Source organism: Mustelus asterias, chromosome 23 (genome assembly GCF_964213995.1).
Source record: "Mustelus asterias chromosome 23, sMusAst1.hap1.1, whole genome shotgun sequence".
NCBI lineage: Eukaryota > Metazoa > Chordata > Chondrichthyes > Carcharhiniformes > Triakidae > Mustelus > Mustelus asterias.
The window spans coordinates 71,236,005-71,255,520 of NC_135823.1; the positions used below are offsets into that span (position 1 = coordinate 71,236,005).

General features: G+C 42.8%; 1 protein-coding gene across 1 annotated transcript in view; it reads left to right on the plus strand.

Annotated features, from left to right (window-relative positions):
* xylt1 (xylosyltransferase I) overlaps positions 1-18,922 on the plus strand; it is a 271,771-nt gene extending 252,849 nt beyond the window's left edge. Inside the window, exon 11 of the mRNA XM_078240920.1 lies at positions 13,916-18,922. Coding sequence (XP_078097046.1) covers positions 13,916-14,238 — 323 coding nt within the window. The 3' untranslated portion in view covers positions 14,239-18,922. The remainder of the gene's footprint in view (positions 1-13,915) is intronic.
* Positions 18,923-19,516: the final 594 nt, after the last annotated feature.

Genomic DNA, 19,516 nt, shown 5'->3' on the forward strand with positions numbered 1-19,516 from the left:
GGTTACCATTGACCAGAAACCTAACTGGACTCACCACATAAACACAGTGGCTACAAGAGCAGGTTAGAGGCGAGGAATACTGCGGCGAGTAATTCACCTCCTGACTCCCCAAAGCCTGTCCACCATCTACAAGGCACAAGTCAGGAGTGTGATGGATACTCCCCACTTGCCTGGATGGGTGCAGCTCCAACAACACTCAAGAAGCCTGATACCATCCAGGACAAAGCAGCCCGCTTGATTGGCACCACATCTACATTCACTCCCTCCACCACCGACACTCAGTAGCAGCAGTGTGTACTGTCTACAAGATGCACTGTAGCAATTCACCAAAGATCCTTAGACAGCACCTTCCAAATCCACGACCACTTTCATCTAGAAGGACAAGGGCAGCAGAGACATGGGAACACCACCACCTGCAAGTTCCCCTCCAAGCCACTCACCATCCTGGTGTAGGAATATATCGCCGTTCCTTAGCAGTCACTGGGTCGAAATCCTGGAATTCCCTCCCTAACAGCATTGTGGGTCAACCCACAGCACATGGACTGCAGCGATTCAAGAAGGCAGCTCATCACCACCTTCTCAAGGGCAACTAGGCATGGGCAATAAATACTTTGATTTGATTTTAGTGACGCCCATGTCCCACAAATGAATTTTTTAAAAATTCAGAATGGTTTGATTATTCTCCACATGTTAACAAGGTAGCAGAGGATATAAAAGTTCCCACATTCCTGCACAGATTGGGGGGTAAAACATTTAACCTCCTCAGGAGCCTGGTGCAGCCGGCAAAGCCAGACACAAAGACATACAAAGAAATAGTGGAAATTTTGCAGGGTCACTATTCAATCCAAACCTACATACGTTGCAGAAATGTTTAGTTTTCATAAGCACAATCTAGAAAAAGGGCAATCAATTGCACAATTTGTGGTTACACTGAGAAGACTTGCAGAGTACTGAGAGTTCGGTGATGTATTAAATGATATGATCCGGGACAGACTGGTCTGTGGTCTGAAGTGAGGCAATACTCAAACTAACTGGAAGTTAGCCACTGCTGGTGCTACAAATAGATACTGGGTCACTCCACTACTGGATGGACAGCCAGTAATGGTGGAGGTAGACACTGGGGCAGCAGTCTTGCTGGTGCCAGAGACTGCCTACAAGGAAAAACTCCAACATATCCTGCTGGAACCCTCAAATAGTGGTAAAAGCTTACACTGGAGAAGTGGTTCCATTGAAGGGCCGTATTGACGTAGCTGTACAATTAAATGGACAGACGGCAGATTTGTCTTTGCATAAAGTCAAAGCCAATAATTATCCGCATTAATGTGTCGAACTTGGTTAGAAAAGACCCGACTAAATGGGCCGAAGTCCACCGGTTGACTGATACAGAATCGGGCCTTACCAAAACCCTGGAGAAAGAGAGCTGTTGAGAAAGCTCTAAAAGAGGCTTTGTGGCCAAGGCTAGCAGTGCTGGGGCTAAGACATCAAAGGCTCAGTATACTAAAGAGCAAAGGACAAAGAATAGTCCAGCACAGGAACAGGCCCTTCGGCCCTCCAAGCCTGCGCTGATCATGATGCCTGCCTAAACTAAAACCATCTGCACTTACGGAGTCCGTATCCTTCCATTCCCATCCTATTCATGTATTCGTCTAGTTGCCCCTTAAATATCGCGATCATACCTGCTTCCACCACCTCCCCGGGCAGCGCGTCCCAGACATTCACCATCCTCTGTAAAAAAAACTTGCCTTGCACATCTCCTCTAAACTTTTCCCCAAGCGCCTTAAACCTATGTCCCCTCATACTTGACTTTTCTACCCTAGGAAAGAGCATCTGACTATCCACTCTGTCCGTGCCCCTCATAATCTTGTAAACCTCTGTTAGGTCGCCCCTCAACCTCCGTCATTCCAGTGAGAACAAACCAAGTTTATCCAACCTCTCCTCATAGCTAATACCCTCCAGACCAGGCAACATCCTGGTAAACCTCTTCTGCACGCTCTCTGAAGCATCCACATCCTTCTGGTAGTGTGACGACCAGAATTGTACACAATATTCTAAATGAGGCCTAACTAAGGTTCTATACAGCTGCAGCATGACCTGCCAATTTTTATACTCAATGCCCCGACTGATGAAGGTAAGCATGCCGTCTGCCTTCTTGACTACCTTCTCCACCTGCATTGCCACTTTCAGTGATTGATGGACATGTACGCCCAGATCCCTCTGCCTGTCAATACTCCTAAGGGTTCGACCATTTCCTGTATACTGTAGCAAATGTGGTTCGGGATCAAGAAAGAAAGGATGAAGAGTTTACAAAAGATATATGTGAATGCTTTAACAGAAATGAAGGTGGAAAGAATACAGAGAAATATGGCGAGGATTACTGGAATGCATTTACCAGCTCACGTTGTAAATTCCGAACCACAGAGGAACAAGAAATCGAGGCATACCTCAAATCCTCATGATACAGAAACTCTGGAGTTCATTGGAAAGGTTATTCAGTTTGGGAAAAGAGCTGCTGACTTCCTTCATGTATCAATGGTCAATGGTCAACAAGAACAAAAAGAGTTTTGATCATTAACAACTGCAACAACAGCAGCAAAAGCAGCCAGCTCAAGAACTCTCAAAGGATGTTTTGACGGGAGTAGCCCCAGATGACCAAATGAAAAGAGTTGGATCTGTTCAGAGTGTTGTCTGCAATACCAATATTCCTTTCCTGTTTCACTCTGCACAGCAACATCTGAGGTCCAATGAACATACCCACAGCAAGTGGAATGAGCAGACCAGATCAAGGGAAAGTCTCCTCAGAGCAGCATGCTCAACAACCCAACCATAAAGGCTAAATTTGATATTTTCTCAAAGGGGACCCTAACCCTTTTGAAATCCTCAGCAGTATCAGTTTTAACTGGATAGTTTAGAAGTTGCATTCCAGAAACAAAACCCAAAGCCCAAGGATGAACTGCAAGAAAAATCTGACTGGACGGTCGAGGAAAGGAGGAAGCTGGACTCTGAAGTGAAAGCTCTGAAGCTGCATCTTTGGCAGTAATGAGTGCTGCAATGAGTTCGAATCCAACTGTGCCGAGTTATAACCTGGACCTTCCCTTTCTGACACGAACAGAACTGGTTGGGAAAAGCATCAACTTCATCTGCAGATCAAGCACTGAGTCAGCTTCAAGTCACAACATCAATTGTGGTTAAAACTGTGGTCACATCAAGCCAAAGACACCAGAGGCTACAAGCACCAAAATGCTTGAGGTTCATCGACAACCATTCAGAGAACGTCAACCTCCAAATCATCTGGCTTATTGGCTGCTGTTACTAATTGATTGTTCATGTTATACTGTTTAATGTGTTTGAGTTAAAGGGGGAAGAAATGTTGTGTAATTCCACAGGAGCTCTCCTTATCTCCCACTAGAATTTTGATGGGCGACAGTGGGGAACTGGTGTAAATGGTCATTTTTAACTGGTTACCCATGTCTGCGGTTTTTGTGCCGGTCTAACACAGAAGTGGCAATGGATGGGAGAACCCGGCAGAATTTTCAGAATGGTTGCACTTGTGGAGCAACAATAGCAGTCGAATCCCATTTTGTACAATTTAATGTGAACTAATTTGTCTCACGGTTCAGCACAATTCAGAAGAAACATAGAAACTAGAAGCAGGAGTAGGCCATTCGACCCTTCGAGCCTGCTCCTCCATTCATTTCGATCATGGCTGATCATCGAATTCAATATCCTGTTCCCCCCAGCCCTTCCTCCCATATCCCTTGATCCCTTTAGCCCCAAGAAGCAAAGGACCACGCTGTCAAGATAGTATTACCCACCAATCTTGTATGACTAAGGTTTCCAGACATTTTTACCCATCATCTAGAAGTGTCAATGAACTCATTGAACTTCTGTCTAACTGTTACTTTAGATTCTAGGAAGCAAGTTACTACATAGGGCAGTAGTTTTGTTATTATTGAAGTAAAGATCTGAATAGATAGGTTGGACTGGGGTAGGCACAGTAAAATGTCTCACAATACCAGGTTAAAGTCCAATAGGTTTATCTGGTAGCATGAGCTTTCATCACCTTCATCTGCATTTGCAAATGTGCAAAACATTTCAGAGTACCCTTCAGGTGTGACCATGCTGTTAAAATGTCCTTTAATTTAGTCTGGGATTGATGGTTCTCTGGCATCGACAGAGTGAGCTGTGTCGTCCTGTAATGGGGCTAGGGTATGAACAAAGCTGACCTCTCAGTTGCGGCACCGAGTTTAATTGGCGATTTATGTGAAGGTTGGGTAGACTATTTATTGGCATTGACAGGATTCCGGCAAAAGGATTACGCCTATGCTTGAGAACAAGTGAAAACAAGAGAGTGAGAAAACCTTGTTAAACCAGTTCATTAAATCACTAACACTGATCCCCTGTAGAGCTATGCAACTTTGAAATTCGCTGGTTATATTTCCAAAGTTTAATACCAAATACTTTAATTATTATGTAAATAACTTGTGTAAATAAATACTGCAATTTGTTAATGCCTTCCCCCTCATTAGGAACAGATTTACTAAATATGGAGAAACTGTAAGGATCATGGATATAAAAGTTAGTTCTGAACTGGTGCAGTAAAACTGCGGTGCTAAGGTTTAGGTTGTTGGTTGGTTGAAGAGTAATGGTTACTTAGCTTCCATCTGCTTATAAAGTTTATTTATTAATCGCAAGTAGGTTTACATTAACACTGCAATGAAGTTACTGTGAAAATCCCCTAGTCACCACACTCCGGCACCTGTTCGGGTACACTGAGGGAGAATTTAGCACATCTTTCAGACAGTGGGAGGAAACAGGAGCACCTGGAGGAAACTCACGCAGACACTGAGAGAACGTGCAAACTCCACAAACCGTAACTCAAGCTGGGAATCGAACCCAGGTCCCTGGCGCTATGAGGCAGCAGTGCTGAACTCTGTGCCACCGTGCAGCAATGTACTTGACTTTGAGTGACACTGAGTGTCAAGATTACTGACAAGTGTTCTCCTCTCAGCATTCACAACTCACCTTGTTTTACACAAAAATGCACCAACGATACCACTTTGAAATTTCGAATCAGCTGGAAGTTATATTTCTATATAATTTCTACATAATTATCAGTTTTTTTCTTTAGAAATTTGACAGTTAAATGGGAATTTGGGATTCCAATGAACTCTGATTAAAATATAGAACAGCATGTTCTTCCTATCCTGCTTCTCAGCCCAGTTTAAGACAGACCAGGGCTGAGTGCTGCATCAAAAATCACTTCACTGTACTTGTTACAATTGAAGGCAAGTAAGAACCAATCACAATTTCCATACCTTCGTTTAAAGTTTATTTATTAGTGTCACAAGTAGGCTTACATTAACACTGCAATGAAGTTACTGTGAAAATCCCCCAGTCACCACACTCTGACACCTGTTCGGGTACACTGAGGGAGAATTTAGCACGTCTTTCAGACTGGCCATTTAGAATTTTAAAATGATTCTTTTGTTATTGCAAACTATCTTTACCAGGCGTTACGTGCAATGAGCGATGTTATATCGGAACAGAATGAAGAAGTAAGTCAGCCGATTGAATCTGTTCTGCCCTTTTTGTTAGCATTACTGCTCAATCCTTTTAATTCCATGTTGCTGTTATTCTCTCGAATTATCCACAGTTCCCAAGTATCATCATTCCTTGAACTCCTTAATTCACTTTGCATTAATAGCCTTTGAGGCTCTGAATTTGCCTTTAGCTGGTTTGACTTGCATTCCAACAGTACGCTTGCTAGTTCTGGATTTCTGTACCAGATGGAATAGTCATTTCCAATGTACCCGATCAGATTTCCCTCATTTTAATTATGCATTTCGAATGAATCACCGCTTAACACCGCTTGGGCAGCACGGTAGCACAGTGGTTAGCACTGCTGCTTCACAGTGCCAGGGACCTGGGTTCGATTCCCGGCTTGGGTCACTGTCTATATGGAGTTTGCACATTCTCCTCGTGTCTGCGTGGGTTTCCTCCGGGTGCTCCGGTTTCCTCCCACAGTCCAAAGATGTGTGGGTTAGGTTGATTGGCCATGCTAAAATTACCCCTTAATGTCCTGAGATGCGTAGGTTAGAAGGATCCACGGGTAAATATGTAGGGATATGCGTGTAGGGCCTGGGTGGGATTGTGGTCGGTGCAGACTCGATGGGCCAAATGGCCTCTTTCTGCACTGGAGGGTTTCTATGTTTCTATGATTTCTATGATTAACATCCTCATGTGCCAGAATAAAATCCAAGTTTCCTCAATCTCCCATCGTGACTCAATTACTTCATTCCAGGTCTCATTCTAGTGACTTGTTACTGGATATTCTCCGAGGTCAGTATATCCTACCTCAGGGAGGGGTTGTCCAGGATAGATTATATTATTCCAAAAGAAGTTTGACCAAGCACTCTATATCACTGCACCAGTACCTTGTTATTTTTATGTTCTGAATGGCTTGTAATGAAGCCTAGCATCCCGTTACATTTCAATTATTTTTTGCACTTATGAGCTAACTTTTCATGATTTTTCATGAGGAGGTTCAGGGGGGATGTGAGGGGAAACTGTTTTACCCAGAGGATGGTGACAGTCTGGAATGCGCTGCCTGGGAGGGTGGTGGAGGCGGGATGCCTCACATCCTTTAAAAAGTACCTGGATGAGCACTTGGCACATCATAACATTCAGGACTATGGGCCAAGTGCTGGTACATGGGATTAGGTGAGCGTGTCATTGTAAACTCAATGGGCCAAAGGTCCTCTTCTGCACTGTATGACTATGACTTATTCCTTTGCGCTGTTAAATCCCTTTGCTCCATTATACTCTCATTTGCATTCTTTTGCACCAGGCATTCTATCATAAAACTACAACAACAGCTTTTCTGACAACTTGATCTGTTTTTTGACATTTTCTCCATTCTTCTTCACAGCTCCATATCTTCCAACTTCGAATTACACACAACATGGCTTTGCTCTGGCTCCACCCATTCACAAATCTATTTCAGTGCAGCCTGGGTTGCAGCACTGATCCCTATGTCACATTGTTCATCAGCACTGTCTACCAATCCAGAAATATCACTCTTTTCCCCAGCTGTGTCTCCTAATTCCCGAACAGTTGCCTGTCCATGCTGCTCACTTTGCAACAACATAGCGTTCAGTTTTAAATCACAGCCTATTATCGGTTGCTTTCTGGAAAACCATTTGCAGAATATCAATCTAGCCTCCTCTAGCCATCACCTCTATGAAAGCACTCTGTTAAATTAGGCGGGAATTAACCTTCCATGCTGCGTCGCCCCGATACAATAAAAGAGAATAGTGCAGATGCTGAAACTCAGAAACAAAAACGGAAAATGCTCAGCAGATCTGGCAGCGTCTGTGGAGAGCGAAATTACAGTCAACGCTTCAAGCCCAAAATGGCTCCTCTTCGGAACTGAAACACTCTCGTCCTTTATAACATTTCCAGGTGTCCTTTTGTTCTACCCCTGATTCTAACAAGTAGAATTTAAAAGAAGACAATTCCTCTCCTCTTCACTCCCCTCATCCTCTCCTCATCACATTAATCTTGCAGGGGTGCAGTTCCGTACACACACACGCAGCCGTTGTTCTAGCCCAGGCTGTACATGTTAGTACTCTGACTGATCATGATGTTCACCACCTGTCCTCACTCAGAATATACCCACAGAATTTTAAAATAGTGATCAGCGACCAGGAACTCTTTTTCCTGCCCCCTTTGCAGCCCAAGTGTTTTGGAGCCAACCTTGGCTCGTGTTTGGGTCTGAGATTAATTAACTAGGACTAATTCTGGGACCTTCTGGTCCATGTGGCAAATCTAGCCACTTGGGGAGCAAAATGCCTTCTTCATTGCCTTTGGCATGGCTACTGAATTGCTGGTTCTAATGGCACTGTGTTGCCCCAGTATCATCAATCGTAATAAAAATAATTTAATAACAGTTCCTCCTCAAATATTCATCACAAACAAACGTAATAAACTTAACAAGTTACTTTTGTTTTTTGTATCTACAGTGCACTCCAACGCACTGTAACAGAGCTCGAATGAACCAAACCCCAATTTCGCTTTACCAGTTTTTCCAAAAGCCACAGCAGCTTTTCAGAGGTTTTGTCACTTCTTTGGATCATTTTGCATTGCTCCTTCACCGTAAAGTTTACTTGTCGCATCACAAAAGCTGTCAGGAAACATTGGAACCTGGATTAAGTAGATTTTATTATCACTTTTCTAGTTTTTTTTATTCATTCTTGAGAATGGGTGTCGCTGGTTGGCCAGCATTTATTGCCCATCCCTAGTTGTCCGAGGACAGTTGAGATTTAACCACATTGCTGTGGGTTCTGGGGTCACATGTAGGCCAAACCAGGTAAGGACAGCAGATTTCCTTCCTTAAAGGACATTAGTGAACCAGATGGGTTTTTCCAACAATCGACAATGGTTTCATGGTCATCAGTAGATTCTTAATTCCAGAGTTATTTTTATTGAATTCAAATTCCACCATCTGCCGTGGCGGGATTCGAACCCGGGTCCCCAGAACATTAGCTGAGTTTCTGGATTAATAGTCTAGCGATAATACCACTAGGCCATCGCCTCCCCGACAGTTAGAGACTGCTTATTTCCAGCAATATAGAGTCGTGTCTTGTGGAAAGAACTTTATTTTTTTTATCGCCCCTTGGGTTATTTATTTAATTCAGTTGATAGATCAGATAAATTATTGTGAAGAGGTGCTTACTGAAGCCTCGATAATAGAATGTGGCCCTAATGTTGTGGATACCAAACAGTTTTCAAAGTCGAAGAGGTTTTTTTCCTGCTCTTCAGGCTCCACTTTAAGGGAAATTTTTCTTTTAAATTACCTTTGAAGTGGTGGCCTCCAGCAGTCCCACTAAGGACCCTAATTAATCCTGGCAGCTGCTGTATTCAGGACAATCAATTTCCGCTTTGGGTCCTTAAACAGACACTAGATTCCATATTATCATATTCAAGAGGCCCAACAGCCATTTTAACCATCCACTAAGGATGCCTGTACAGCACTCAATCAGTATTAGAGACCTGTCTCCTTACACACGTCCAGAATTGTGGGAACCCAGTGGCCACGTTTTTCAATCTCGAGAATATATAATAAATATAAAATACCAGCTCCCGTGTATCACACACTGCTTTAAATAATGATGTGGAGATGCCGGCGTTGGACTGGGGTGGGCACAGGAAGAAATCTCACAACACCAGGTTAAAGTCAGGACCAGATTCCAAATAAACCTGTTGGACTTTAACCTGGTGTTGTGAAACAACGAAAATACCTGTCGACGCTGGAGTAACACATACTTGCACCAAATTTAATATGGAATCGATTCATTAATTTGCACTATTTAATTTGAAGTAATAGAACAGAGAGTGAGCTATTTTCTCGAAGTAATCTGTTAAAATCATATAACCAAAATATTCTTGATCTCATCTGCCACCCCACTTACACTAATAGTTTCCCGCCACTCAAACAAAATACAAAAGTCTGAAGTCACGTACCAACCGACTCAAAAACAGCTTCTTCCCTGCTGCTGCTGTCAGACTTTTGAATGGACCTACCACACACTAGGTTGATCTTTCTCTGCACCCTAGCTATGACTGTAACACTACATTCTGCACTCTCTCCTTTCCTTCTCTGTGAACGGTATGCTGTGTCTGTATAGTGCGCAAGAAACAATACTTTTCATTGTACAGAAAAGATTTACCAGGATGTTGCCTGGTATGGAGGGCTTTAGCTATGAAGAGAGGTTGGAGAAACTTGGTTTGTTCTCACTGGAACGACGGAGGTTGAGGGGCGACCTGATAGAAGTCTGCAAGATTATGAGAGGCACGGACAGAGTGGATAGTCAGAAGCTTTTTCCCAGGGTGGAAGAGTCAATTACTAGGGGGCACAGGTTTAAGGTGCGAGGGGCAAGGTTTAAAGGAGATGTGCGAGGCAGATTTTTTACACAGAGGGTGGTGGGCGCCTGGAACTCGTTGCCGGGGGAGGTAGTAGAAACAGATAAGATAGTGACTTTTAATGGGCGTCTTGACAAATACATGAATAGGATGGGAATAGAGGGATATGGTCCCCGGAAGGGTAGGGGGTTTTAGTTCAGTCGGGCAGCATGGTCGGTGCAGGCTTGGAGGGTCGAAGGGCCTGTTCCTGTGCTGTAATTTTCTTTGTTCTTTATTCTGTATACTAGACAATAATAAATCAAACTCCAGTGTAGATGTCCGTCATTCCTGCGATCCAAGATATTGCATACCGCAAAAACAGGTGTTTATTTTAGCAATATCTACTGCAGCCCTGTGTTGTTGGAGGCAAGAGTGACCAATAGGCATAGCTGCCATCAGCTGGGGTTGTTGAGGCAAAGATACATGTTAAGAAGTCAGAAGAGACATTACAGCAGAGTACATTCTTCCTCAGCCATTGAGGAACGTTGTGACGTTAAAGTGAAAACAGTGAATTAAAAACTCATGCATGTGCAATTGTTTTAAAATTAATCCAGCTGCATCAAAAACTGCTCTGTATGGGCACTGGAGCAATTTGAAAGCAGCAGATCTTGGAGCTGGCAGTACAGAGCCTCTTGGTATAAATGGGGTATGTATAGAACCATAGAACATTCGGCCCCTCGAGCCTGTTCTGCCATTCATCACGATCATGGCTGTTGCCCAACTCAATAGCCTGATCCTGCTTTCTCCCCATAATCTTTGATCCCATTCGCCCCAAGTGCTATATCCAGCCGCCTCTTGAATACATTCAATGTTTTGACATCAACTACTTCCTGTGGTAATGAATTCCACAGGCTCACCACTCTTTGGGTGAAGAAATGTCTCCCCATCCCCGTTCTAAATGGTCTACCCTGAATCCTCAGACTGTGACCCCTGGTTCTGAACTCCCCCACCATTGGGAATATCTTCCCTGCATCTTCCCTGTCTCGTCCTGTTAGAATTTTATCGTCTCTATGAGATCCCCCCCTCATTCATCTGAACTCCAGCGAAAACAATCCTAACCTAGCCAATCTCTCCTCATACATCAGTCCCACCATCCCTGGAATCAGCCTGGTCAAGACTATTGCAGGTTAATCATTTTATTGATCTCCGCTGCTATTGTTACTGTAGTAGAAGCACGAGAGAAGAAGCAGGTAAAACACTGCTTCAACGTAACGGATTTGACTCCGAGCTCCTCATTTGATTAATCATTTTTGTTTGCTCAGTCGGAGCAGTTGTGTTTTTTTTTACAAGCGCTATTTATAATCTGTACTGCCACCTGTGATTGTTAAAGGTTTCTGCATTTATTCATTATCTGCTACATGGTTGTCAGTTTGTTGGAGGTACAACAGAACCAATCTACTTGGCTTCAGTCCTTTGCATGTACCCAGTACCTGATCTATTGTAGCTTTGCCAGCTAATGCGGGTGGGATAGAATACGCCCAGTAGCCGGCAGAGACTAAACAGCGGTCAGCATGGTCAAGATTATAAGCAGCAAGAATCAGGTACTTTGAAGCTGGAAACTTAGCTTGAAAGCCAAGAGCAAGAATTAAAACTGGTTAAATTTCTCCCTTAATTCCACCTTCCCAATTTAAACATGCAAATTTGTCTTGGAGATTGGAGAAACACTTTGACAAGAAATATAATAACTCGAGTTAACAATCCTGACTCTAGCTTTGGTGTTCAAATGGTCAATGTCAATTAATGTTGCTGCCTGACATTCTTAGCTGAGTAATCGCAAATCAGTCCAAGTTGTTTTTAATACTATCAAAAATCTGAATAATTATTAATAATTTGAAGTAACCTGCGTTGCAAAAATGGAATTCCGTGTAAAATAGGATTATCAAATAATTTGATATTTTTTAGCCGAAAGCGAGAAAACGCTGGAAAATCTCAGCAGGTCTGGCAGCATCTGTAAGGAGAGAAAAGAGCTGACGTTTCGAGCCTTTCAAGGGTCCTCTGGATTCAAAACGTCAGCTCTTTTCTCTCCTTACAGATGCTGCCAGACCTGCTGAGATTTTCCAGCATTTTCTCTTTTGGTTTCAGATTCCAGCATCCGCAGTAATTTGCTTTTATTGATATTTTTAAAATTGGCTTCTTAGAGTATCATTCATTTCCTAAAGTGCTTTAAAGGCAATGAAGTATTTTTGAAGTGTAGGAAAATGAGACAGTAAAGTTGCTTACAGGAAGGTCCCACAGACAACAAAGAGACAAATGAGTGGATATTTTGCGTAACGGTGTTGGATGAGGGTTAAATGTTGGCCAGGACACACACAACCTCCCCTGTCCATAGTAGTTAGCACTGCTGCCTCACAGGGACCTGGGTTCAATTCTGGCCTCTGGTCACTGTCTGTGTGGAGTTTGCACATTCTACTCGTGTCTGCGTGGGTTTCTTCCAGGTGCTCCAGTTTCCTCCCACAAAGATGTGCAGGTTAGGTTGATTGGCCATGCTAAGTTGACCCTGGTGTCAAGGGGATTAGCAGGGTAAATGAGGGTTACGGGAATAGGGCCTGGGTGGAATTGTGGTCGGTACAGACTTGGTGGACCGAATGGCCTCCTTCTGTAGTGTAGGATTCTATGATTCTTTAACCTTCTTACAGATAGATCCATGGGATGTCATCTGAGATGGTAACCAGGGCCTCTGTTTAATAATTTCCGACAGTGCAACATTCCCTCAGCACTGGGCTGAAGGGGAACCCTAAATTTTGTGCTCAAGCCTCTGAAATTAAGCTTGAATTCACAATATTTGGATTCAGATGTGAGTGCTATGAGCTGACACGAAACAATACTTTGGGACATGGACAATAGCCACCTCCACTCCACTGACAATTCTTTAGCTAGAAAGACACAACTTCTAGGAGATTCTAGCATTCATTTCCATCATTCCCCTTCCTGCCACCATCTTGCTCCCATGTGGAGGAAGCCTTCTCGTGAGTATACAAGCAAAGAAAGTTGCAGGTCGAATGGGGAGCTGTAACTAATTGTCAGGTTATAATAGTTTGCAAAGTACAACATTCTCGTGCATGTGTTTCACCAAATGTCAGTAGTGATTTTTGTGAAAGAGATAGGAAGTGTGACATAGGAAAGTTCCTGAGCCTGCAAACCCGTCTCTGTTAAAGAGGCCCTGCCTGATATATCTTTGTTTAGGGAGGTGGGAGCGGAATGTAGTCATGCCCAGCACCTCCTGGAGGCTAGACCAAGGTGGCAATGAAAGTGAGCTAAATGATGGTGGATTTTAAATGTAGTAAGTATGAAATGATGTGTTATAATCAAAAGCAATCTTATTGATTAATTCTACAAATTACAATAAAACTTCTGTTTTTAAGTGTTGCTAAAACAAAAAAGATATCTTGGACGGAATTTTACCGGCACATCGGCCCGAGGTTCATACGATCCCACCCGAGGCCAACGGAGAATGCCGTTCTTCAAGCCTCGCCTGCCCCCGGAATTGGCGCGGGCGTGCCGGTAAAATTCCAGCCCTTGAAGCTTTTTGTCTTGCACTCATCAGAACACTTTGCAAGGATGCCAATATAAAGGGAAAACAATGAGTAATGATGTATGCGAAGAGAATGTTGATTTATTGGCAAATAGACTGATTCGTAGAGGCATTGTCATGGAGAATGCATTAGTTGATGATGACTGTCTGTTAACTGCCAAGTGTTTACCATCAACTGGTGCATTTTCCATGGCAATGCATCTACCAATCACAATCCACTTGCCAACTAATCAATGCTCTCTTCTCATGTAGTACAAATTATTGTTTTCCTCTTTCTTGTGAAGTGTCCTGATGAGTGCAAGATTAAAAGCTTTGACATGTCTGTTTTTCAGCAATATTCTCAAGTTCCGTGATACCAAATGACTATCTGTTTAAGTATTTGCCAATGTTTCATTGAGCTTTTTCGCTCCCTTTGTTTTGCAGACGAAGCACTCAAGTTACACAGTGGTCCATCGAAGAATGCCTATATGGAACAGAGCTACCAGGGCCTGAATAATGCCTTGAATATACACACAACTCCAAGCCAGGTGGAACAGGCGAAGGAGAATGCAGCACTCACAGGCTCACAGTTGGAGAACTGGGTGGATCCGATGGTGAACAGCTTGTGGTCAGCTGTGGATGTTTGTGCCAGCGGCCCCACCTCTTGCCCGGTCCTACAGAGCTGCAGCCAAACGACCTGGAGTTCAGAGAGCCCGGATCCCAAATCGGAATTGGGGCCTGTCAAATTGAATGGGCGCTTGAGGTAGCACCTAATGCACCCCTCCAGTTATCGTAAGAACACAAATTGCCTGATGGTGAGATACATTTCTGCAGTTGGGGGCCGCCGTTAGTTCTTAGCAACAGTTCCCAGATGTCTTTGTAGACTTGTGGCAAAGCTAGGGCAGTGCATTTAAACTGGAAGACAGTGATGTGAACAGAGAATGAAGAGTGTTAGCTGTGCTGGCACTGTTAGAGAAACAGTCGTATTATCATGTTCTACAGAAAGCCTAGGAGGAAACTTTAGCACTCTATTTATTTAAACATTTTAGTCAGTGACTAATGAGTAGATGCTGCTTTTGCAGCTTGATATATATATCCTATTACTAATCTGCCTTTATTAACAAAGGCCTAAGTCCAGACTTCCTACCTTCTTTACCTGTACCTGACCTAAATGCTGTAGAAAGTCTTAAAGCTTCTGTCAACGGGACTATTTAAATTGGATTATCATAGTTGCATCTACTGTAACAGAGAGATGCAGCTCTTGTAAATGGGTCGGAACGCACTTTGTGAAATGGTGCTCTCAGCACTGACTATTCTAAATACATTACAGATGATTAGAGCAGCCAGGACACGGAAGCAGATTCAGAAAAACGATGTAGGTTAAATTTATGTTAGCAACCCCAAAGCAAATGAGCTAAGTTCACTGAAGCTGAATTTTTTTTTGGAGTCCGTCCAAATTCTCATGGCAGTAACATAGCCTCTCTTTTAGATCATACATTCCTTTTTTAAAAGTTAAGAGTTTCTTTTTTAAACTTTTCAACAAATTTCGCAAAAAGAAAATTGACCACGTTGCACTTTCAATGAGAAAGCTTCTTGAATAAAGCCCCTGAATTGCGCCTTTGTATTCAAATCTGAAGGGTCAAATATTCAAAGTGGCTAAAAATGTATTATATCCGAGTAAACATTATCTACTGTAGATTAATACAAACCCAAAAGTTTGTAACCTTTTAATATTTATGTGTTGATTAGGGTTTCCCGGAAGTGCGACTACTTGTCCCATCCGTGTACAGTTTGCATAATCATTGTTCTTTGACGTGAGTTGATGGGCTGGGGGTTCAGGATTTTATTGACGGCTCCAGGTCTTTTGAACAGTTAGTGAGCTACACGTGTATTTGATGTCAGCAGGTTAAGTTACTATTTGATGGGCTTTTTCTGTAATAGGCAGTCTGGCACACGTGCTTATTTACTGCAACACACTGGAACAAATTAGATCCCTGCCAATGTTAGTCTGAATATCGGCTGAAGCTCTGCCCAATTTTAACTTGAACTAAAAAGGCTTGTCAGTATTCCTGTTAATAATTTATATGGTTAAGTAATTTTAAGCGCTTGATGGATTCAGAGTTAATTTTTAATATCAGTATCACCTCACCCAAACCGAGTTCCTACTTTAAGTATTTCTCAGCACATTCTGTGTGAACCCACAATGACGACAAAAACCCTCACTCAGACAGTAAAGTTGCTCTGAATCACAGCATTCTCCTCGTACCCAGTAACTTTGCTACTAAGGAAAAATGAAGAATTCCTGAAGTTCTGATGGAGTTGACGTGGAGAGGATGTTTCCAATAGTAGGGAAAACTAGAACCAGAGGGCACAACTCCAGAGTGAAGGGATGCTCCTTTAAAACCGAGATGAGGAGGAAATTCTTCAGCCAGAGAGTGGTGAATCTGTGGAACTCTTTGCCGCAGAAGGCTGTGGAGGCCAGGATTGAGTGTCTTTAAGACAGAGATAGATAGGTTCTTGATTAATAAGGGGAGCAGGGGTTATGGGGAAAAGGCAGGAGAATGGGGATGAGAAAAATATCAGCCATGATTGAATGGCGGAGCAGACTCGATGGGCCGAGTGGCCTAATTCTGATCCTATGTCTTATGGTCTTATGAAAGACTGGGGGAGGCGGTGGCGTGATGTCACTGGATTAGTAATCCAAAGACCTCGGGTCATGTTTTGGGGACCGAGTTTTGAATCTCACCATGGCAGATGGTGAAATTTGAATTCAATAAACATCTGGGTTTAAAAGTCTAATGTTGACCATGAAACCGTTGTCAATTGTTGGAAAAATCCACCTGGTTCTTTGGGGAAGGAAATCTGCCGCCCTTACCTTGTCTGGCCTGCATGTGACTCCAGATCCACAGCAATGTGGTTGACTCTTAAGTGCCCTCGGGGATTGGTAATAAATGCTGGTCCAGCCAGCGACGCCCACATCTCACGAACGAATAAAAAGAAATGCACAGCGTATTAGTCAACTTGGGGGAGGGGTGAGCAATAGTTAGACATTACCAGTTGCAGGGTGCCTTTTCAAACATCTGTCCATCTCCCTTCCTACAAATTAATTCACCCCCAGGACATTTCAAACATGTTATGTTTTTATTCCAGATCTCCATCTTTGGCATTTATTTTTATGTCATCACTGATGGGACTAGGAGCGGTGACTCCCTGCACCATGCCAATGCAACACACAATTTCTAACACTCAGTTAACCTGGTGGCTCCAGTCCTGAACTTGTTAACAGATATGATAATAAACAGAACGAATAGAGAAGATAGCAGCTTGAACGCTTGGAGAGAGGGTCCAGGGCCCATAATCAGGATTCCAGCCCTTTCAGATCCTGCCTCATTAGGTTAACAATGTCAGCATTTCCTGGAATTTGTAGAATTTTCAGCCATTAGCTTCTGGTCATGTTATTATGATAATTAATGGATCTGTGGCCTAGTTGATTAACAAGTTGAGTTCATACAGTGACTTAACATAGAAGATAGGAGCAGGAGGAGGCCATTTGGCCCTTCGAGCCTGCTCCACCATTCATTACGATCATGGCTGATCATCCAACTCAATAGCCTAATCCTGCTTTCTCCCCATAACCTTTGATCCCATTCGCCCCAAGTGCTGTATCCAGCCGCCTCTTGAATACATTCAATGTTTTGGCATCAACTACTTCCTGTGGTAATGAATTCCACAGGCTCACCACTCTTTGGGTGAAGAAATGTCTCCTCACCTCCGTCCCTGAATGGTCTCCCCAAATCCTCAGACTGCGACCCCTGGTTCTGGACTCCCCCCACCATTGAAAACATCCTCCTGCATCTACCTTGTCTAGACCTGTTAGAATTTTATAAATCTCTATGAGATCCCCCCTCATTCGTCTGAACTCCAGTGAAAACAATCCTAACCTAGTCAATCTCTCCTCCTATCTGCCACAATGATTAGAAAAGAACGCAAACTGGCCACTTGGAGAATGTTCAAGCTCAGTATGAGGCCACAAATAATTCATCATCTGGGTGCAGCAAGACAGGAAATGCAGCCTTTCATTTTCAGAGGTCCAAGTGTGATTTCAAGAGTGTTTTGGGTGCTTTACCCTCTCCTCAATCACTGAAAATGAGAAGTGTTTTTGAGAAACCAGAAATACCCTTTGTGGATCCTGGTCTATAAAGGTTTGAATAGTGGATGGGCTTCATGTTTTCTTTGTTATGAATTACACACACTGTATTACTGTACTCCCCAAGGCACCAACAGAAGGTATCCTTTTCCAATTTGTGCTACTTATCTTAATGTGAAGTTTCGAAACCTCAAGTTGGCCAAGTACATTTCACAACTGAGTCTTTTTGCGGGAGGGAGATTGGACATCTGAGAAATTGTTTCCGGCTGTCCATTTTTAAGTCGATGTGCTATTGATGCTGTGTATTAATTATCATGAAACTGTTAGCTCAATGCCTTCTCCCTCCTGTGCTGAGGGTGTGCTGCCATGGGTGCTACCTCACGTGTGTATGGGAGCATATTTTACTCAACATCATAGGTACTGGAAATATCCTCTGAGCCTGGCTCACCTGAGCTGAATGTATGATCTATGCAAACTGTTCCTTGTCATGAAAGCTCAACGCAATTGAAGTTAAACTTGCCAAATGAACTGCAAGGTACTGTACAGATGTCTCTGATAACAGAGTGTGAACGTTCAGGTGCTGTTCACTGCACCGTATTTGTAAATTGTCACGTATTTTGTTCAACGGACTTTGTTAGTCATCATTAGGTCAATTCTTGCCCAAAGACCATAGTAAGGGGTCTTTGCGTTATTAAAGATACACTTGTTACATGTCAACAAATGTGTGGCTGTCAGATAGTCAGTGCTGGCTTATTTTTTTCCCTCTCCTGATGAATTAGTGATCACACCATTATTTTAAAAGAATGAAGATTGCCAAACGGAATTTTAAAAGAATAAATGAGGGTTGTTTTAATACAGATCCAAATACGCAGCAAAAAAACCTGCAGAGGATTATTTTCTAAACTGAACAAGTATTTACAATGAAAGGACTAATTCCGACTTGCAGCACGTTGAAAGATGTAGATATTTTGTTATTTATTTAAAGTAATAAAATATTTTGTGAGGTTTTGAAAGCTGATTAATTTGACCATTGGATCAAAGTTGTGAAAGCCAGTACAATTTCCTGTATGTAGGAGGATTATTTAGCAAATATTGCACTGGCTGTTTTGCACCCATGCTCCCATTAGCAGAGAGAAAAAGAAACACAGAAATTGTGCCTTAGCTGCCTTCTGGTCTGAGGAAGTCTGCTTTGTTTGACAAAGCAAGTTTTTGCAGATTGTCAACAATTGTATTAAAAGCTGTATCATACCAAAAACGGCTGTTGTATATAGACGCCTTCTGTCATAATGTGTTTTTGATCGCAGAATTTTAAAATACAAAAAAACAAAGACTCGTCCTGACTTTTTGTAACTTATTTACCGATGTATCTACACTGGCTTCCACACTACACATGGGATCTGCCACATTTCCTGCTCAATCATCCACACCTGTCATGAACAAAGGTCTCAGCTCATCCTGTCTCCCCCTCAACATTAATCACCCTTTCATCTTTGGAGTTTACAATAAGAATCAAACTTCCGTCCAAGCTCTGTTCTTGGGAGAAGTATAACCTGGCTTACCCACGCTTACAGCAGGTGACCAAACAACAGATTCGTCATTAGTAAAATGTTTCACAACACTTTGTGATTTGATTTGATTTATTATTGTCACATGTATGAACATACAGTGAAAAGTATTGTTTCTTGCGCGTTGTACAGACAAAGCATACCGTTCATAGAGAAGGAAACGAAAGAGAGTGCAGAATGTCGTGTTACAGTCATAGCTAGGGTGTAGAGAAAGATCAACTTAATGCAAGGTAGGTCCATTCAAAAGTCTGACAGCAGCAGGGAAGAAGCTGTTCCTGAGTCAGTTGGTATGTGACCTCAGATTTTTGTATCTGTTTCCTGAAGGAGGTGGAA